Source organism: Rhinopithecus bieti, unplaced genomic scaffold (genome assembly GCF_001698545.2).
Source record: "Rhinopithecus bieti isolate Rb0 unplaced genomic scaffold, ASM169854v2 scaffold_63316, whole genome shotgun sequence".
In the NCBI taxonomy this organism is placed as follows: domain Eukaryota; kingdom Metazoa; phylum Chordata; class Mammalia; order Primates; family Cercopithecidae; genus Rhinopithecus; species Rhinopithecus bieti.
The window spans coordinates 1,585,293-1,603,536 of NW_016824497.1; the positions used below are offsets into that span (position 1 = coordinate 1,585,293).

The 18,244-nt window shown below is 37.4% G+C and overlaps 1 protein-coding gene across 1 annotated transcript in view; it reads left to right on the forward strand.

Annotated features, from left to right (window-relative positions):
* TLK1 (tousled like kinase 1) overlaps window positions 1–17,725 on the forward strand; it is a 163,031-nt gene extending 145,306 nt beyond the window's left edge. Inside the window, 7 exon segments of the mRNA XM_017862374.1 lie at window positions 1,499–1,590; window positions 1,673–1,762; window positions 1,921–2,090; window positions 2,277–2,412; window positions 10,128–10,239; window positions 11,216–11,323; window positions 15,545–17,725. Coding sequence (XP_017717863.1) covers window positions 1,499–1,590; window positions 1,673–1,762; window positions 1,921–2,090; window positions 2,277–2,412; window positions 10,128–10,239; window positions 11,216–11,323; window positions 15,545–15,721 — 885 coding nt within the window. The 3' untranslated portion in view covers window positions 15,722–17,725.
* Window positions 17,726–18,244: the final 519 nt, after the last annotated feature.

The window sequence follows — 18,244 nt, forward strand, 5'->3', positions numbered from 1 at the left end:
AAATCTTGGGAGGATGATGTGTTATATATAATTTATTATAATCAGTATACTCTGATAATAACTTTTTATTGGTTATATACTTAGTTTTTTCTTCAATTATCCTTTATTATGATTGCCTTTGAATTTAATTCTTTATAGATTTGTTCTGCCTTGTCCCTTACATAAACTTATTTTATTTTTATTCTTTTTAGTTTCTTTACACTTAACCCTTGATAATAATATGTAATTAGCTAATGTTTCTTGGCTGTACCATGTATATTATTCTAAACACCTCATATGTTTTACTCCATTTAATCCTCTCAATAACCCTAACTTTTGGGGCTCAGAGAGGGTATTAGCACAGAGTCACTCAGCTAATAAGCTAATCTGATTGCAAAGAGAATATTCTTAACAACTGTATGCTATATTATATCTCATCTCATACTTTTATAGTTTTGTACCAAAGTAGTCACTTTACTATTTATCCCCTCTTGCTTATGTTTAGGTTAAATTGATGGGAAGGAATGGGAACCTTCTTTCTAATAAATATGTAAACTTTTAAGTGAAAGGGGCACCTTTCTGTATAAATCACAATAGAACCAAAATTATTAAATGTCTCTTTAATAGTATTCTTTTTTAAAAAAATAAATCATATAAAGCTGTTAAAACACTGATCATTCTGTGTTTTTAATTTAAGAAGTAGGCTGGTGATTTGAACAAATGAAGTATAAATTCTTTTTGAGACAACCAGGGAAAATTGAGGACAGGTTAGGTATTAGACGAGATTAAGGAATTATTACTGATGTAGTTAGGTGTGATAATGATATGTGGTTATTTTTATTTAACTACTGATGTGTTTACTGGGGGAAATAATGTATTTGTTTTAATAATACTCTGGTTGAAGGGGTGGGATGCAAGGGTAGTAGGGAATAGATGAAACAAGAATGGCAAAATATTGATAATTTTTGAAACCGGATGGTGGGGCATAAGGGCACATTATGGTAGTCTACTTTTGTATATGTTTGAACAGTTTTATAATAACTGTAGAATTTTTTTTCAACAGTTGGAAAAATAACTGTTAGGAACTTTTAATTTTTTCTAAAAGTGAAAAGAAGTAGGGAATTGCTAGGAAAAGATAGATTTAAAAGGTTTTTTCCGACCTAAAAAAAAGTGGTACAGTCTGTTTTCCTGGCTGCTTACTACCAGTATAGAGGAATAAATCCATATTAAAAACCAATAATAGCTTTATTGTTTTATTTTTATTCAGTATATTGGCATTTATAAAATTTAATGTGAAAATTCACATTAAGGTTTTCTCTGATTTATTACCATAGAATTTCTGTCTTCTGATAATAAAAGTGTCATTGAACTATATATAGTCTTAGCAGAGAAGATAATTCATAATTGTAGGGTTTGTCCTAATTCCATATTATTACAAAAATTATCACCAAAATAAAAAACATCTCTTCAGGTATTCAATTGGTCTTTCATCTTAATTGTGTTTGACTTGAAATCCTAGGCTTTTGACCTATATGAACAAAGATATGCTGCTGTGAAGATACATCAGCTTAATAAAAGCTGGAGAGATGAGAAGAAAGAAAACTACCACAAGTAAATACTAATACTTTATGGTTTTTTTTAATTGAATATTTTTTGAATGATCATGGAGAATTAATACACTGTCTTCCCGTAGACATGCCTGCAGAGAGTATAGAATACACAAAGAACTGGATCACCCCAGAATAGTTAAACTCTATGATTATTTCTCCTTGGATACAGATACGTAAGTGAATATTAAGGTTTAATTTTTAAGGAAGGATATGCTTGCTCTGTCTTTCCCCATCCTGTGTTGATGATGTAAATACTCTCCATTTCCCCATTGTGATTCTGAATTCTTGGATAATACTTATGTCAATTTTTTTTTTCTCTTCTCTGTTGTAGGTTTTGTACAGTGTTAGAATACTGTGAAGGCAATGACTTGGATTTCTATCTGAAGCAACACAAGTTAATGTCAGAGAAAGAAGCTAGGTCTATTGTAATGCAGATTGTAAATGCACTAAGATATCTCAATGAGATCAAACCCCCTATTATACATTATGATCTTAAGCCAGGTAATTATGAAATTTGTCTAATTTTTTTAAAACTTGAGTATAGTTTTAAAAGTCATTAAGTTATCTGAAAACATGATTTTTGGTTCCGCTTTTAAGACATCAGTAGAATACTAGTAAAATTTAAAGTTATTAAAGTTATGTTTTTCATGTATGTGTCATTAAAATAATTTTATATTTTATTCTTAGGAAACATCCTACTGGTAGATGGAACAGCATGTGGTGAAATCAAAATCACTGATTTTGGTCTGTCCAAGATTATGGATGATGATAGCTATGGTGTAGATGGAATGGATCTAACTTCTCAGGGGGCAGGCACTTACTGGTAAGTATATTACTAAAAACATCAGAATGTCTAGATTAGTGCCCAGTGCTTTTATGATAAAATTTAGTTTTTTTTATTTCCATGTGGCCATTAAGATTACTGTGGTAAAAGGTACTGATATTAAATTCTCATTTGAGAGGGAGACTTCTGTGGTCATTCCTCTTCTCATCTGTTCTTACTGCAAATAACAGCATACTGGAGAGAGAATGACTTGGCATTAACAAGTGACTTCAGTACCTGCCAGTCAGAAACTCCTAACAGGAAGAATTCATTCATGGGTTTTCTTCTACAATGTTAGGGTGATGTTTATCATAAATATGAGTACTTATGTTAATATAATATTTCAACTATTGCAAGCAAAAACTGCAAGCATCAAGCCTTCTCTGTGGAAGTTGTATGGTTGCAGGGGTTTTCGTTTTATTTTGAGACAGGGTCTTGCCCTGTCACCCACCCTGGAGTGCAGTGGTATAGTCTTAGTTCACTGCAGCCTCAAACTCCTAGGCTCAAGCAATCCGCCCACTTACTCTTGAGTAACTGAGACCACAGGTATGCACCACTATGCCCAGCTAATCTAAATTTTTTATAGAGACAAGGTCTTAATTTGTTGCTCAGGCTGGTCTTGAACTCCTAGTATCAAGTGATCTGCCTCTCCCAAAGTGCTTAGATTAGAGGCATGAGCCACTGCACCTGCTGCCTGGTGGTTTTTGTGGAAGATGGATGTTTTGTTGGTTGTGAATGGGAGATAAATTTGGCATATTCTTTGGACTTGACTTTCAGAAATCCCTTTTAAAGACTTGATATGTATAGATTTAAATTTAGATATAATCACAGATTCATAGATACAAATCTAAGTGACTGTCATCCCCTCAGTATACCTACGTGTTCACAAAACTACTTCAGCGTGAATTTTAAAACTTGTTAAATTCACCAGAGTGGAGAACATAAACTATAAAATTTCAAAACAAACTTAATTCTCAGAGAAAATTAGCATAAACAGTGACATTTTAATGGGAAGAAAGATAACTGCGTTCAAGTTCATTGAAACAGGATTGTGACTACAAATATAAATGTGACCTCAGGTTTTCCAGAACAGTGTTCACACAGCCTGAGCACATCATAACCAGTTACACACGATACCACTGGTCTGTACTTTTAATGAACAGGGATTAGTCATATTCGTGTATTCTTTTAAAGCCACTTTAAAATTTTAAATTTGGCTTGTGGCATTTCCTAAGATAAGAATGTCATGAATTTTTTATTCATATTTTAAGAAAACTATTCAAATTGCTAACCCCCTGAAAGTCAATATTCTCAAAGTCTTTGGATTTTTTTAGGAATAAGGCTCTTTTTTTTATTAACAACAAAATCTTACTCTAATAAACAAAACCAACAAAAACAAAGCATCCTGGTAGATTCTTAGATTCCATGGAAGATAGCTTGAAAACCATGTTCTAAATAATAAATTATTCTTCCTCTACCGGACATTGTCAATATTTGTTTCTCTCTCACTCTGGCTTCACTAGTATAGGAAAGGACAAGGAAATGTCCCTTTTACAGATGGTCAAGGGACAAAGACCTTATGTTTCAGGGGCTGTACTGAAAGGAGATACAATGATGGCATTGTTATATAAGAACATGGAATATATTTCTCAGGGAAATCTGTGGTCCAAAAATTGGTTTATGTCTACAGTCATATTAGTTGTTTAGCTTTGTACAGCTGACCTTGAATAAAATGGATTTGAAATGCATGGGTCCACTTTTATGTGGCTTTTTTTTTCAATAAATACATTGGAAAATTTTTTGGAGATTTGCAACAATTTGAAAAATCTCACTGACGAACCATGTAGCATAGAAATATTGAAAAAATTGGCTGGAGGTGGTGGCTCATGCCTGTAATCCCAGCACTCTGGGAGGCTGAGGCAGGCGGATCACTTGAGGTCAGGAGTTTGAGACCAGCCTGGCCAACATGGTGAAACCTCGTCTCTACTAAAAATACTAAAAGTACAAAAGTTAGCTGGCCGTGGTGGCGCATGCCTGGAATCCCAGCTACTCAGGAGGCCAAGGCAGGAGAATTGCTCAAACCCAGGAGGCGGAGGTTGCAGTGAGCTGAGATCACGCCACTGCACTCCTGCCTGGGCGACAGAGCAAGACTCTGTCTCAAAAAAAAAAGAAAGTAAAAGAAAAAAATACTGAAAAAATTAAGAAAAAGATATGTCATGAAGGCATTAAATTAATGTAGACACTCATCTGTTTTATCATTTACTGCCGTAAAATGTACACAAATCTATTATAAGAAGTTAAAATTTATCAAAACATGTATACAAACACAGACTCTACCTGGTGCTATTTGCAGCTGAGAGAAATGTAAACAAACGTAAAGATGCCGTATTAAATCATAATTTCATAAAATTAACTGTACCACATACTGTGTACTGTAATAATTTTGTAGCTATGTCTTGTTACTATTGTAAGGAGCTCAACTGTTTTGAGTATCTGTTTAAAACACTGTGATGCTAATCTCCTTCATGTGAGCAATTAATCTCTCCAGTAAAAGGCCTATCGCGGTAAAAAGTAATCTCTCGTGCTTCTCAAATGTTTTTCATCATGTTTAGTGCAATATTGTCAACCTTGAATAACACCAGTAATGCTAGAAGTGCTCTTAAGGAGCAGAGAAAATCATGGCATTACAAGAAAAGTTGAATTGCTTGATATGTACCATAGATTGAGGTATATATAGTTTGGATTGAGGAATAGTTGCCCACCATTCCAAGATAAATGAATTCAACAAAAAGATCATTGTTTAAAAAAAAGAAATTTGTAAAGCTGTCGCTGCAGCTATGTCAACAGGCACAGAAACCTTGTACTTTTTGCAAAATACCGTGTTGTCTCTAATCGAAAATGCAAGCCATGCACGGTGGCTCATGCCTGTAATCCCAGAACTTTTGGGAGGCTGAGGCAGACAGATCACTTGAGCCTGAGAGATGAAGATCAGCCTGAGCAACATGGCGAAAGCCTATCTCTACATAAACATACAAAAATTAGCGAAATGTGGTGGCACATGCCTATAGCCCCAGCTACACAGGAGGCTGAGACAGGAGGATCATTGCTTGAGCCTGGGATGCGGAGATTGCAGTAAGCCCAGATTGCACCACAGCACTCCAGCCTGGGTAACAGAGAGAGAACCTGTCTCAAAAGAAAAGGACAAAGAAAATGCAGCTTTTTGGATGCATGATACCCATAGACTGTAATGTGATTTTAGAAAAAGCAAAGAGATTATATGACAATTTTAAAGCAAAAGGAAGGTGAAGGATCTAAAGCTGGAGAATTTCATGTCAGTAAAGGATGGTTTAATAATTTTAGAAAGAGGTTTGACTTTAAAAATGTCAAGATAACAGGAGACACAGCTCCCGCCACCCAAGAATTCCCACATGCTATTAAGAAAACAATTGAGGCTGGGCGCAGTGGCTCACGCCTGTAATCCCAGCACTTTGTGAGGCCGAGGCAGGTGGATCACGAGGTCAAGAGATCGAGACCATCCTGGCCAATGGTGAAACCTCATCTCTACTAAAAATACAAAAATTAGGTGGGCGTGGTGGCGTGTGCCTGTAGTCTCAGCTACTAGGGAGGCTGAGGCAGGAGAATTGCTTGAACCCAGGAGGCAGAGGTTGTAGTGAGTGAGATCACGCCACTGCACTCCAGCCTGGGCAACAGAGCAAGACTCGGTCTCATTCATGAGTGAATGAATGAAAAAGAAAAAATAATTGAGGAGAAATGATAGCTTCCTGAACAGATAATTTAATGCAGACAGAAGTGCCCTATTCTAGAAAATAAAAATGTCACAGAGGACATTTATATTTGTAAGGAAGAGAAGTGAGTACCAGGATTTGATGCAGGAAGGGACAGGCTAACTCTGCTGTTTTATGCAAATGCAGTTGGGTTTATGATCAGGACTACCCTTATCTATAAAGCTGCTAACTCTGGAGCCTCAAACAGAAAAGATAAATACCAGCTGCCAGCCTTTTGCCTATACAACAAGGAGGCCTGGACAGTGAGAACCCTTTTTTCTGGATGGGTTCCATCAGTGCTTTGTCCCTGACGTCAGAAAGTACCTTGCCAATAAGGGACCACCTTTTAAAGTTTTTTGATACTGGACAATGCCCCTGGCCACCTAGTAGCCCATGAGTTTAACACTGAAGATATTGAAGCCATCTACTTGTCTGCAAACAAAACAATATCTCTAATTCAGACTCTAGATCAAGTGGTCTTAAGGACCTTTAAGGCTCATTACACATGATACTCTATGGAAAGGATTGTCAGTGCTGTTAAAGAGGACCGCAGTAGAGAGAACATCATGAAAGTCTGCAAGGATTACACCACTGAAGATGTCATCATTGTTTTAGAAAAAGCCATGAAAGCCATCAAGCCTGAAAGAGTACATTCCTGCAAGAGAAAACCACGTCCAGATGTTGCGTGTGACTTCACAGGATTTATGACAGAGGCAATCAAGGAAATTATGAAAGAGACTGTGGATATGGCAAAGAAGGTGGGGTGAAGGGTTTCAAGATATGGATCTTAGAGAAACTCAAGAGCTAATGGACACCCCTCCAGAGGAATTAAGGTGACTTGATGGAGATGAGTGCTTCCAAACTGGTACCAGATGATGAGAAAGAAGTAGTAGAAGAGACACTGCCAGAAAACAAGTTGACATTAGACAGCCTAGCAGAAGGGTTTCTATTAGTCAAGACATTGCTTTTGACTTTTATGACATAGACCCTTCTATAATATAGGCACTGAAACTAAAGCAAATGGTGGAAGAAGGATTGATATTATATGAAAAAGCAAAACAAATTATGATGTATGTCTTTAAAGTTGCACTAAGTGTGTCTGTCTCCCCTTTCGTCTCTTCCCCCTCTGCTACCCCTGAGACAGCAAAACTAACCCCTCCTCAGTCTACTCAACCTAAAGATGACAAGGATGAAAACTTATGTCATAATCTACTTTCACTTAATGAGTAGTGATTTTCTCTTATGATTTTTCTTAATAGCAATTTTTTTCCTCTAGCTTATTATAAGAATTTAGTATATAATACTTACAGCATAGAAAATATGTGTTAACTGTTCATGTTATCAGTAAGTCAACTTCCAGTCAACAGTGGGCTATTAGTAGTTAATTTTTTTTTTGACAGAATCTTGCTCTGTCACCCAGGCTGGAGTGCAGTGGCACGGTCTCAGCTCACTGCAACCTCTGCCTTCCAGGTTCAAGCAATTCTCCTGCCTCAGCCTCCCGAGTAGCTGGGATTACAGGCACCCGCCACCATGCCTGGCTAATTTTTTTGTATGTTTTGTAGAGACAGGGTTTCATCATGTTGGCCAGGCTAGTCTTGAACTGCTGACCTCGTGATCCACCTGCCTCGGCCTCCCAAATTGCTGAGATTACAGGTGTGAGCCACCACGCCCAGCCTAGTAGTTAACTTTTTAACTTTTTAGGGAGAGTCGAAAGTTAGACATGTGGCCAGGCACGGTGGCTCACTCACATGAGCCTCTGATCCCAGCAGGAAGACCACTTGAGCCCAGGAGTTGAAGACCAACCTGGACAACATAGCAAGACCTTGTCTGTATATATTTTTTTAAAAAATTAGCCGGGCATGGTGGTGTGTGCCTGTGGTCCAGCTAATTGGGAGGCTAAAGTGGGAGAATCGCTTGAGCCTGGGAGATCGAGGCTGCAGTGAGCTGTGATCGCACCACTGCACTCCAGCCTGGGCAACACAGTGAGACACGGTCTCAAAAAAATAAATAAAAATCATAACTGCATAGGTCAGTGCCTCCAACCCCTATATTGTTCAGGGGTCAACTGTATTTGATATATTTGGATAGCACTGTACATACTCATGTATTTTAGAATACACATATAATATTGCTCTTATAAATTACCTTTCATCCTCACAAGCTTAAAATATTTAGTTTTGTCTCTCTGGTCTCAAATTCACTAAATCCTGGTGGACATCTTTTCCCAAGTTACTTTGACATCAATTTCTGTGGTTGCTCTCCTTGCATACATACACCTCGTGCCTGGAGAGAGTATAGCTTAATGTTTACAAGCCATTCCTGTTTCAGTTACACACATAGACACCTGCATAAAATACACTTTTATTGATAAAATAAATCCCAGCTTTTTACTACATTACAAGTGAGTTATCGGTTATCTTTGGTGGTTTTACTTCAAGGAAGTTTCATGTGTTTTTTAAGAGATTTGTCAACATCCTGCTGAAATCTTACTGATTTTAGCATAGTGAATACAAAACTGCATTTTTTTTAAAAAAAAGAGTAAATTCCCATTTAGCAGCATTATTCCTTTTGAGAATTTTAAGTTTATCTAAATTTTTTGAGTTGTGAGATGCTTGCATCCCTGATGGATCTTTTACTTATAACTGGAGATGACAAATTGATTTTTACCCTTCATCTATTAAAAATTATGAACTGGCTTAGTGCGGTGGCTCATGCCTGTAGTCCTAGCACTTTGCGAGGCCAAGGCTAGGATCACGTAAGGCCAGTAGTTGAAGACCAGCTTGGTCAACAGTGCAAGACTATCACTACAAAGAAGAAAATATTAGCTGGGTGTGCTGGTGCACGTCTGTAGTCCCATCATTCCGGAGGCTAAGGTGAGAGGATCACATGAGCCCAGGAGTGTGAGGCTGCAGTGAGCTACGAGCGTACCACTGTACTCCAGCCTGAGTGACAGAGTGGGACCCTGTATCAAAAAAATTATGAACTTATAAATAGGACTTAGATAGTTTTAAAATAGTAATTTTGAATATCCATTGTGTTTCAGACACTGCTAGTGCTTGAAACTGTGCAGTGAATAAGAGTTCCTGGAGCTGCTCACAGTCTGGTGTGATTGTAGTTGAATGCCGTAATAGAGGCATTGCACCATTCTGCAGTAACACAGAGAAAAGCAGAGCCACCTGGGGAGAAGCAAAAATGGCTTATGGGGATTGGGTGGGTCTTGAAGAAGAAAAGATGCTAAGTAATTGGAGTGATTAGGGAAGGCAGCAGTGATTGTCATATTCAAGAGCTCAGAGGATAAAGGAGAGCCGAGTGAGGATGCAAGTGAATTGGTTTTGATTAGCCAATTTGGTGGGTTAGGGTAGGGGAAAATAGTGTGTGCAGATTTTGAAAATGTATGTTGTTGCCAGATTAGCATGGGTCTTGTGTTACAAACAAGAGATACAAGGTCTTGTTGGCAGTAAGTGCTGTTGAGGTTGTTTAAACAAAAGAACCACATGATCTGGTGTATATTTTAGGGAGAGAAGTGCCTACAGTTTGAACAGTAGTTAAAGAGGATGGGAGAAGATTTCTTCTATTATTAGATACTCCAAATTAGACCATTGTAATCTCTCTTAACTTTTTGTTTCTGTAGGTAGGTAGGTAGGCAGGCAGATTAGATAGATAGATAGATAGATAGATAGATAGATAGATAGATAGATAGATAGATAGGATAGAGGTGAACTTTATCACAATGTTGTATGTGTTGGCTCTAGAGTTAAATGATAAAAGAATGTAAATGCTCCAGAAGTTCAGTTGATGATTTTCACTGATAGGAGTCCTAGAGTTTATGTATGGATAGAATTAGTGTTCTAAGATTTTACACTTAGAAGATTTTAAGTTACAGATTGTCAATAGTAACCTTTCCTTTTTTCTCTCCCACAAAACTTATAGGTATTTACCTCCTGAGTGTTTTGTAGTTGGAAAAGAGCCACCAAAGATTTCCAACAAGGTTGATGTATGGTCAGTTGGAGTCATCTTCTTTCAGTGTCTTTATGGTAGAAAGGTAAATTCAATTCTGCTAGCCTTCAGCTATACATTGATAAATTAAGTTGAATTTTTCCTTCTTAAAAGCAAAATTTCACTAACTCAAAGTCAATTTAGATCCTTCTAAAGAAAGCCAGGCTTCTCCTCTGTTTCTTCCTAAAATTTCCATGGATCAGAATTATTTTAATGTCACACCAGTTTACTTGACCTGCTTTTTGCTTTCTTTCTTTCTTTCCCTTTTTTTAAGAAAAGAAGTAACTATCTGTTAACATGCTAATATTTGTCTACTATTGGGAATACTGGAGTCAATACTTTTCATTATCCACCATTCACTTGACCTCCTCTTACACCCCCCACCCCACCCACACACACAGTTTGGCCTGGGTGGTCTGTTTCCCCCTGTTGCTTGTCAGGGAGATACCATCAAAGTTAGTCTTAATTATTTCCCAACTTATTTTTATATTGAAGTTGGAAGTACAGGTTACCATAGATATTATCTAGCCCACATCCCACCCCATCCCTTCATCAATAGGGGAAGAGAGGTTAAGGGATTTGTGTGGGATCTCCTCACTCCACATCCAGAGCTCCTTCATTTAAATTCGCCTGTGATACACAAAGTATTTGATCTTTGGAAATTGTCATAGGTATTTTCATTACTACTTCATCTCTTCTCTAATTGAACTTCATTGTTTAAACATTCAGAATAAAGTTTTACATTTCTTTTTACGTTTTTATCTTATATTGCAACAGCATTATTTTCTTCTTCTTACAGTGTTTAATCTATGTTGAAGATTGATTAGATAGGCTTTCTTGGCCTGCTATCAGTTATACCTTGTTTGTATGAGAATTCATCTCTGGTTTCAAATAACTGAGGAAGATTTTAGAACACAAAATATTTGGATTTTGGATTTTGGGAATTCGCTTAGACAGTAATGGTATCTGTGTTTAAATATTTTGTGAGAAAAATATCTCAACGTTTAATTTTTTTTTTTAAGCCATTTGGTCACAATCAATCTCAACAAGACATTCTTCAAGAAAATACAATATTAAAAGCCACAGAAGTCCAGTTCCCTGTAAAACCTGTTGTAAGCAGTGAAGCCAAGGTATTAAATTTTTGTAAATGAGTTTTGTGAAGTAACTTTTCTTTCATCAGTTTTGCTGACAACAAGGTAAGTACTTTCCAAAAATAAGTAAAGTCACAAGACTCGCTGCTGCAGGGGATCTGTCCAGCAGGAGCTGGTGATTTCCTTTCAGAAAAGGAGTTGCATCAGCCTCTGGTTGCTGCAGTTTTTATCTTTTAAGCAGCCAAATATGGTCCCTGATTGTTTATGTTCATCAGCTGCTACTTTGAAAATTAGGGAAAAATCACAAGATCTGGGCTCATCATTACCTTTTATGTATTATTTATCTGCTTATGTTAATACTGAGATATTATAAGTATATAAGAAATATTAAAAGTAATAATAGGGCCGGGCGTGGTAGCTCACACCCGTAATCTCAGCACTTTGAGAAGCCAAGGCAGGCAGATCATCTGCGGTCAGGAGTTTGAGACCAGCCTGACCAACATGGTGAAACCCCATCTCTACTAAAAATACAAAAAATTAGCTGGGCGTGGTGGCACTTGCCTGTAATCCCAGCTACTGGGGAGGCTGAGGCAGGAGAATCACTTGAATCTGGGAGGTGGAGGTTACAGTGAGCTGAGATCATGCCATTGCACTCCAGCCTGGGTGACAGAGCGAGACTCCGTCTCAAAAAAGAAAGAAAGAAAAAAAAGTAATAAATACCATTTATTTTAGTGCTTTTATATACATTGTCTTGTAACAGCCTTATGAGGTGTAGGTACTTTTGTTATTCCCATTTTATAAAAGAGGAGAACAGCCATACCATGGCAAAAGGACCTTGTTCAGGATCATACCAGCTAGTAGGCAGCAGAGCTGCGGCTCACAAGTATCTACTCCTCCAGACTCCAAAGTCCACAGCCTTGACCTCTATGCTGCTCTGTAGTAGCTCTTGAGAGCTAATCAGTCCAGTATAATCCATATGTCTGTATAATAAAATTACAGGAAACAGCTATTTCTAATTAATAGCCAAACTTTTTTGGTGTTCAGTATCTTCCTGCCTTCATCCTGTTGGCCTTTTGTGTTTGTGTTTTTATTACTCCTCTGTTGCATTCATCACAAAGCTCTTTTCTCTGTGACTTGCTGTTGTAGGCTTCTCTTTTCTAAACCTGGTCAAGTTCATAAGACAAACCCAAGAAGCTCCTATTTTTTTCTTGTGTGAATAGTGCAGGCCATAAGAATAATTCATAAACAAGCACTATATAGTTTCTATATTCTCTTATTCTTACATAGTGCAGATACATACTGTGAGATGTTTGGGGTCGTAGTAACCTACCTAATTGAAAATATGCTGGGTTTTGTGTAATCTCACTGATTGTGTTTATTAGAACTGTCCAGCATTCCATTTTGTCTATCTTTATTGGTTTTTTGTAAATTATTTGAATGGTGGTTAGAACATTTTGACAATTAAAAAGATAAATATAGGCCAGGCATGGTGGCTTACACTTGTAATCCCAGCTCTTTGGGAGGACAAGGCAAGATGATCACTTGAGGCAGAGAGTTCAGGAACAGCCTGGGCTGTAACATAGTGAGACCCCATCTCTTAAAAAAAAAAGGAGGAGGGGGGCTAGGCTTAGTAGCTTATGCTATAATCTCAACACTCTGGAGGCAGAGGTGGTTGCTTGAGCCCTGGGGTTCAAGACCAGCCTGACCAACATGGCAAACCCTGGTCTCTGCCAAAAATACAAAAATTAGCCAGGCATTGTGGCACACACCTACAGTCCCAGCTACTTGGGAGTCTGAGGTGGGAGGATCACCTGAGCTCAGGAAGGTCAAGGCTGCAGTGAGCCTTGATGATACCGCTGCACTCCAACCTGGGGGACAGAGTGAGACCCTGTCTCAAAAAACCAAATAGGCCAGGCGCGGTGGCTCACACCTGTAATCCCAGCAATTTGGGAGGCCCAGGCAGGCAGATTGCCTGAGCCCAGGAGTTCGAGACCAGCCTGGGCAACATGGTGAAACCCCATCTCTACTAAAAATACAAAAATTGTCCGGGCGCGGTGGCTCATGCCTGTAATCCCAGCACTCTGGGAGGCCAAGGTGGGCGGATCACGAGGTCAGGAGATGGAGACCATCCTGGCTAACACAGTGAAACCCCGTCTCTACTAAAAATGCAAAAAATTAGCCGGGCGTGGCGGTGGGCGCCTGTAGTCCCAGCTACTTGGGAGGCTGAGGCAGGAGAATGGCGTGAACCCGGGAGGCGGAGCTTGCAGTGAGCAGAGATTGTGCCACTGCACTCCAGCCTGGGCGACTGAGCAAGACTCCGTCTCAAAAAAAAGAAAAAAGAAATACAAAAATTAGCATGGTGTAGGGGTCTGTGCCTTTAGTTTCAGCTTCTGAGGATGCTGAGCTGGGAGGATCGCTTGAGACCAAGAGGTAGAGGTTGCAGTAAGGTGAGATTGCACCACTGCACTCCAGCATGGGTGACAGAGCAAGACCCTGTCTCAAAAAACCAAACAAACAAAAAAGAGATAAATATTCTTATTTTAAAGCAAAATGAATTATTTTTGTAAGATAAACATGACTCCTTTAATAAATATTTTAACTGTGCTAGCATCTAAATCTTGTCTTATTTTCTGTCTATAGCCTCATCGAGAACAGAAATTAAATGAATTTAGTTGACCCAAGATCTGTTTTTTTAATACTGACCAAAAAGGCCAGGAGGAATGGAGTTGCCAAAGGCAAAGTCTCATTTAGCCATTCCTGGTTCTCTTCTTAGGCTCTTTATAGGTGCCACAGTCACCTTTTTGAGATCTGGAATCCAGGAAGGGTTAAGAGGTGGTTGGGGGGATATATTATTAATAAGATAGTTATATAATATATATCATATTTTAATGTAATATATAATATCTCTATATTCTGTATCCCTACAGAAGATACCTTTGCCAAGCACGTTCCCTGACTTGGTGTGGGCATCTTTAAGTACATTGCTTGTTGCAGACTTCTTAATCTTAACCTTGCTATTGATAGCCTTTCCACCCCTCAAACTCTAACCTATCAGTCTTGATGTTTTTTCTCCCTCTGAATCATTTTTCAGAGTGATCTCTGACATTTTGTGAAAGATAAAAAAGATAAGACCTCTAAGGGATCAGATTGACTTCTGATAAACAGTAAGCTATGGTAAAATTAGAATAGCTAGGTATATTTTAGAGAAAATAGACTTCTAATGAATTTCAAAGCAAAGAAAGTACAAAATAGTTACTTTTTAATGTGATTATACTTCTGTTTAGTGGTATATATTAATTTCTACTGTCAGCAATAAGAAAGGGAAACAATTACCAGTTACCTCCTGAGAATATTTTATCTGTTGTCACCTCCCCCCGCATAAAAGGATGAACCTCAAAATTTAATATTAAGTGAAAGAGGTCTGGCAAAGGAGAACATAATTTATAATTCTATTTATATAAAATTCAAAACAATCAAAACTTAACTGTGTTGTTAGAAGTCAAGATAAAGGTTACCTAGATTCAACTGGGGACAGAGCCAGTGCCTGGAAGTGGGCATGAGGGGGATTCAGAGGTTCTTTTTCTTGATCTGGTTGCCAGTTACATAGATGTATTTACTTTGTGCTGTGCACTTACGATTTGTGTGCATTTCTAAAAATGTGTTACACTTCAAGAAAGGTTTTTTTTGTAAGAGGCTATTCTCAAAGAAAAACTAAGTAAAATTGGTTTGAGAAAAAAAAAATAGTGATTATATTCCATTTATTTAGCTTTTCCAGGAGTGTGATGATGCATAGGGTTAACCTGGGAAACAATATCCCTAATGGAAGTGTCACTTCAGTGGTCTCTTCATCTAAAGAAAGTCTTTATGTCAGCAGGAAAAAATATGGCTGAAAATGGCATCTTACCCTTTGCTAAACTGAAGTGATAACAAAATGGGATGAGGGTGGGAGGACTGTTTAGCAGAAGAAAATGCTAGAAAAGAAGTCTTCAGAATTTCGTAAGCAGAAATAACTTACCAGTATAAGTTCAAATGGTTGCAGTAGTAATTTAGACTGTAAAGTGAACCACTGCAGGGGCTTCAAGCGGTGAGTTGCATTTGGAGTGAGAATTTTATTGCTGCAGAATTTTCTTTTAAGGTTTGAACTTCCAATAAAATGAGAGCTACTTATGTCTTAAATGTGTCCATCCTTCTGTTGATTCAGTTGATTGATATTTAGAAGGGAAAAGATCATTAATTGCTGACTTTTCTTTCTCTTTTGAGGCCTTTATAAGACGCTGTTTGGCATATCGAAAAGAAGATCGATTTGATGTGCACCAGCTGGCAAATGACCCATACCTTCTCCCACACATGAGAAGATCAAATTCTTCAGGAAACCTACACATGGCTGGGCTGACAGCATCCCCTACGCCCCCTTCTTCAAGCATAATTACTTACTGACTTTCCTCCAAGATTGGCATGATGTATTTGAATTGCTTCCAGATGCACACTTGAGTTTGAGAGCATTTGAGTGTTTTTGTTTTGTTTTGTTTTGTTTTTACACAAGACATGGTTAAGAACTGTTTGTGAACTGAAGTTTCTCATAGTGTCATTTGTATGAGAGTGGATCATGGACAATGAATAAATGCACACTTCTGACTATAATTTTGAGCAGTGAAGGATGACTGCCTGTTACAAAGAAACAGGAATACCATGTTAAGATAGAAGAAAAAAATTTTGTTTATTTGGGGGAACACTGTAAATAACGTTTATAATACTTAAATACATTTGGTTGTTACTAGAGAGTTCTAATATGAAGGGTAGTTTTTCATTATTTAAAAACACATGGAAAAATAAGAGACATATTTCTAACATACGAACTATAGTGCCTGGATACATTCTTCAGCATTTGGCAGTTAATCTGCTGAAACCAAAGTAAGAACTGAATGACAGTGACAGTTGTGTTTTATAGTAATAGAATGTGAGAGTTAGAATCTTTGGACATAGTTAGGCTTTGTCATTTGCCTCTTCTGGCGTTTACCAAGTTGTACCTCGAGATCACATGTCCGTTTTCTTTCACTGGTTATATTAAAGGGAGAGCTATTATTTCTAAATACTTTACACTTTTGACAAAATGAGCTGCTTGTTTTGAAATCAGTTGAATTCACTAAATTATAATATTGCCAGTGTTTTCAACGTGTTAGAACTGATAACAGGTATTTTTCTTTGTTACCAGGCCTTGTTCATCAAAATAGGTGACAGTATGTAACCAAATGCAGACCAGTTCTATGCAGGATAATGATAAATTCCCTTCTAGCTCTATTGTAAATTGTTGTACAGATGTCATATTTCAATTACTAAGTTTCAGCAGCTTATTCTTGTACAAATGTTTAAAATATGGCTTTTCTAATTGGATATTGTATTTTTTTTAAGTCTTCTTGAAGGCGCTCTAATTGCTGCTAAATGATGTTGCTTCTTTGCTAAAAAATTAAATGACCTAGAAGGTGCAAGTTGACTGTACATCATAGAGAGATATTAAAAAGCATACAGTCATTAACAATCAAGACGTAAAAGTGATCCATGTTGGACATAATTGAGTTTTTAAAATCAATTTATTGGGTTCTAGGGCTGTGGAGCACATAGATACTAGATTTATAATTTGTTCATGGTTATTCTGCATTTCTAGAAAGTTCTTATCAGCAAGATAGTCCCATAAACAAATTTCTTGTCGTTTGTACAGATTTGTTAAAATGTGAACATTTTCTGACTGCCTTGTAGGGTAGAAACTAATATTTTTCAGGATGCTGTATTTCACTCCTGTAAGGACTTTTTCTTTATTGTCACATTCATAATGCTGATACTTACATGTAAGTTGTTCATGTTGCAGAAAAAGGAGGTTATACTTACCACGGATTCTCTTTAATATTGTACAGTTAAACTATATTTCTGATGTTGCAAGCCATTTTGTTTTTTCATTGTACATAGACACATTGTCTCTTTAAAATGCTGCTGAAATTGTAGAGAATATAGCCAAAACAGTAATAAACAATGACAGTTAAAATGTAAAGACTATGAAAATGACATTGGAAGGGAGCTTTCAAGATGGTAGGATATTGACTGACTGAGCTCCTTTACTTAAAAATCAGCTGAATAAATTCCTTAAGTATACTTCAAGACAAGTGTAAATTGTTTCAAGCTGTTAAAGTTAAACCTAATAACCATTATCAAGGCAACTCCTGGGTAAGTAACACTTAGAACTATCAAGAGTGGTTTAAGGGGCCAGCTATACCCATTCCTCTGTAGAGCAGATAGAAATCCTGTTAAAAAAAATACTACACAGTAATGAAATCTTAGCATTGATTGAGTGCTTTAGGTGCTGCCTGCAAGTTTTCAGTTTTGTTGTTCATCTTTATGAATTATAAAGTACTATGTTCATAAAGTAACATTTAAATTCCTGAACTAAAAGAAAATGCCCAGTTTGCTTAAAATTTTGGGGAGATATGAAGTGAATGTGTAAATCTAACTTTGAGGTTCAGTCAGTTTAATAGTATAGACCTGGAGATCACTGCTGTACCATTTTACTTTCAAATGAATGAGAGCGACTGCTAGTGTCAGAACGCAGGAAAGGGGAAGAACAAACCATGAAATGAAGTTGCTTTCTTGACCTGGGTTTAGGTCATCATTTTTAAATCAAAGATGTATAGGAGATGAATCAACTTACAGACCCATGTTTTCCTTCTAAAAGTTTCCCAAAGAAATGTTATAGATTTTGAATAACATGCCAGTGACCCAGCAGGTCCAAGATGGCTAATTGAGCCACATTGAATAACTTACTTTTACCCTCACATGGAAAGTTGGTATCTATTGCTAAGAGATTTCAAGGTCACTCTGACAGTCTTTGACACTACTATTTTTTTAGGCTTTGATTGTTTTCTAGTCTCCTGGTGTCTGTCCTCAGAATTAAAGCATGTCCTACATCCCTAT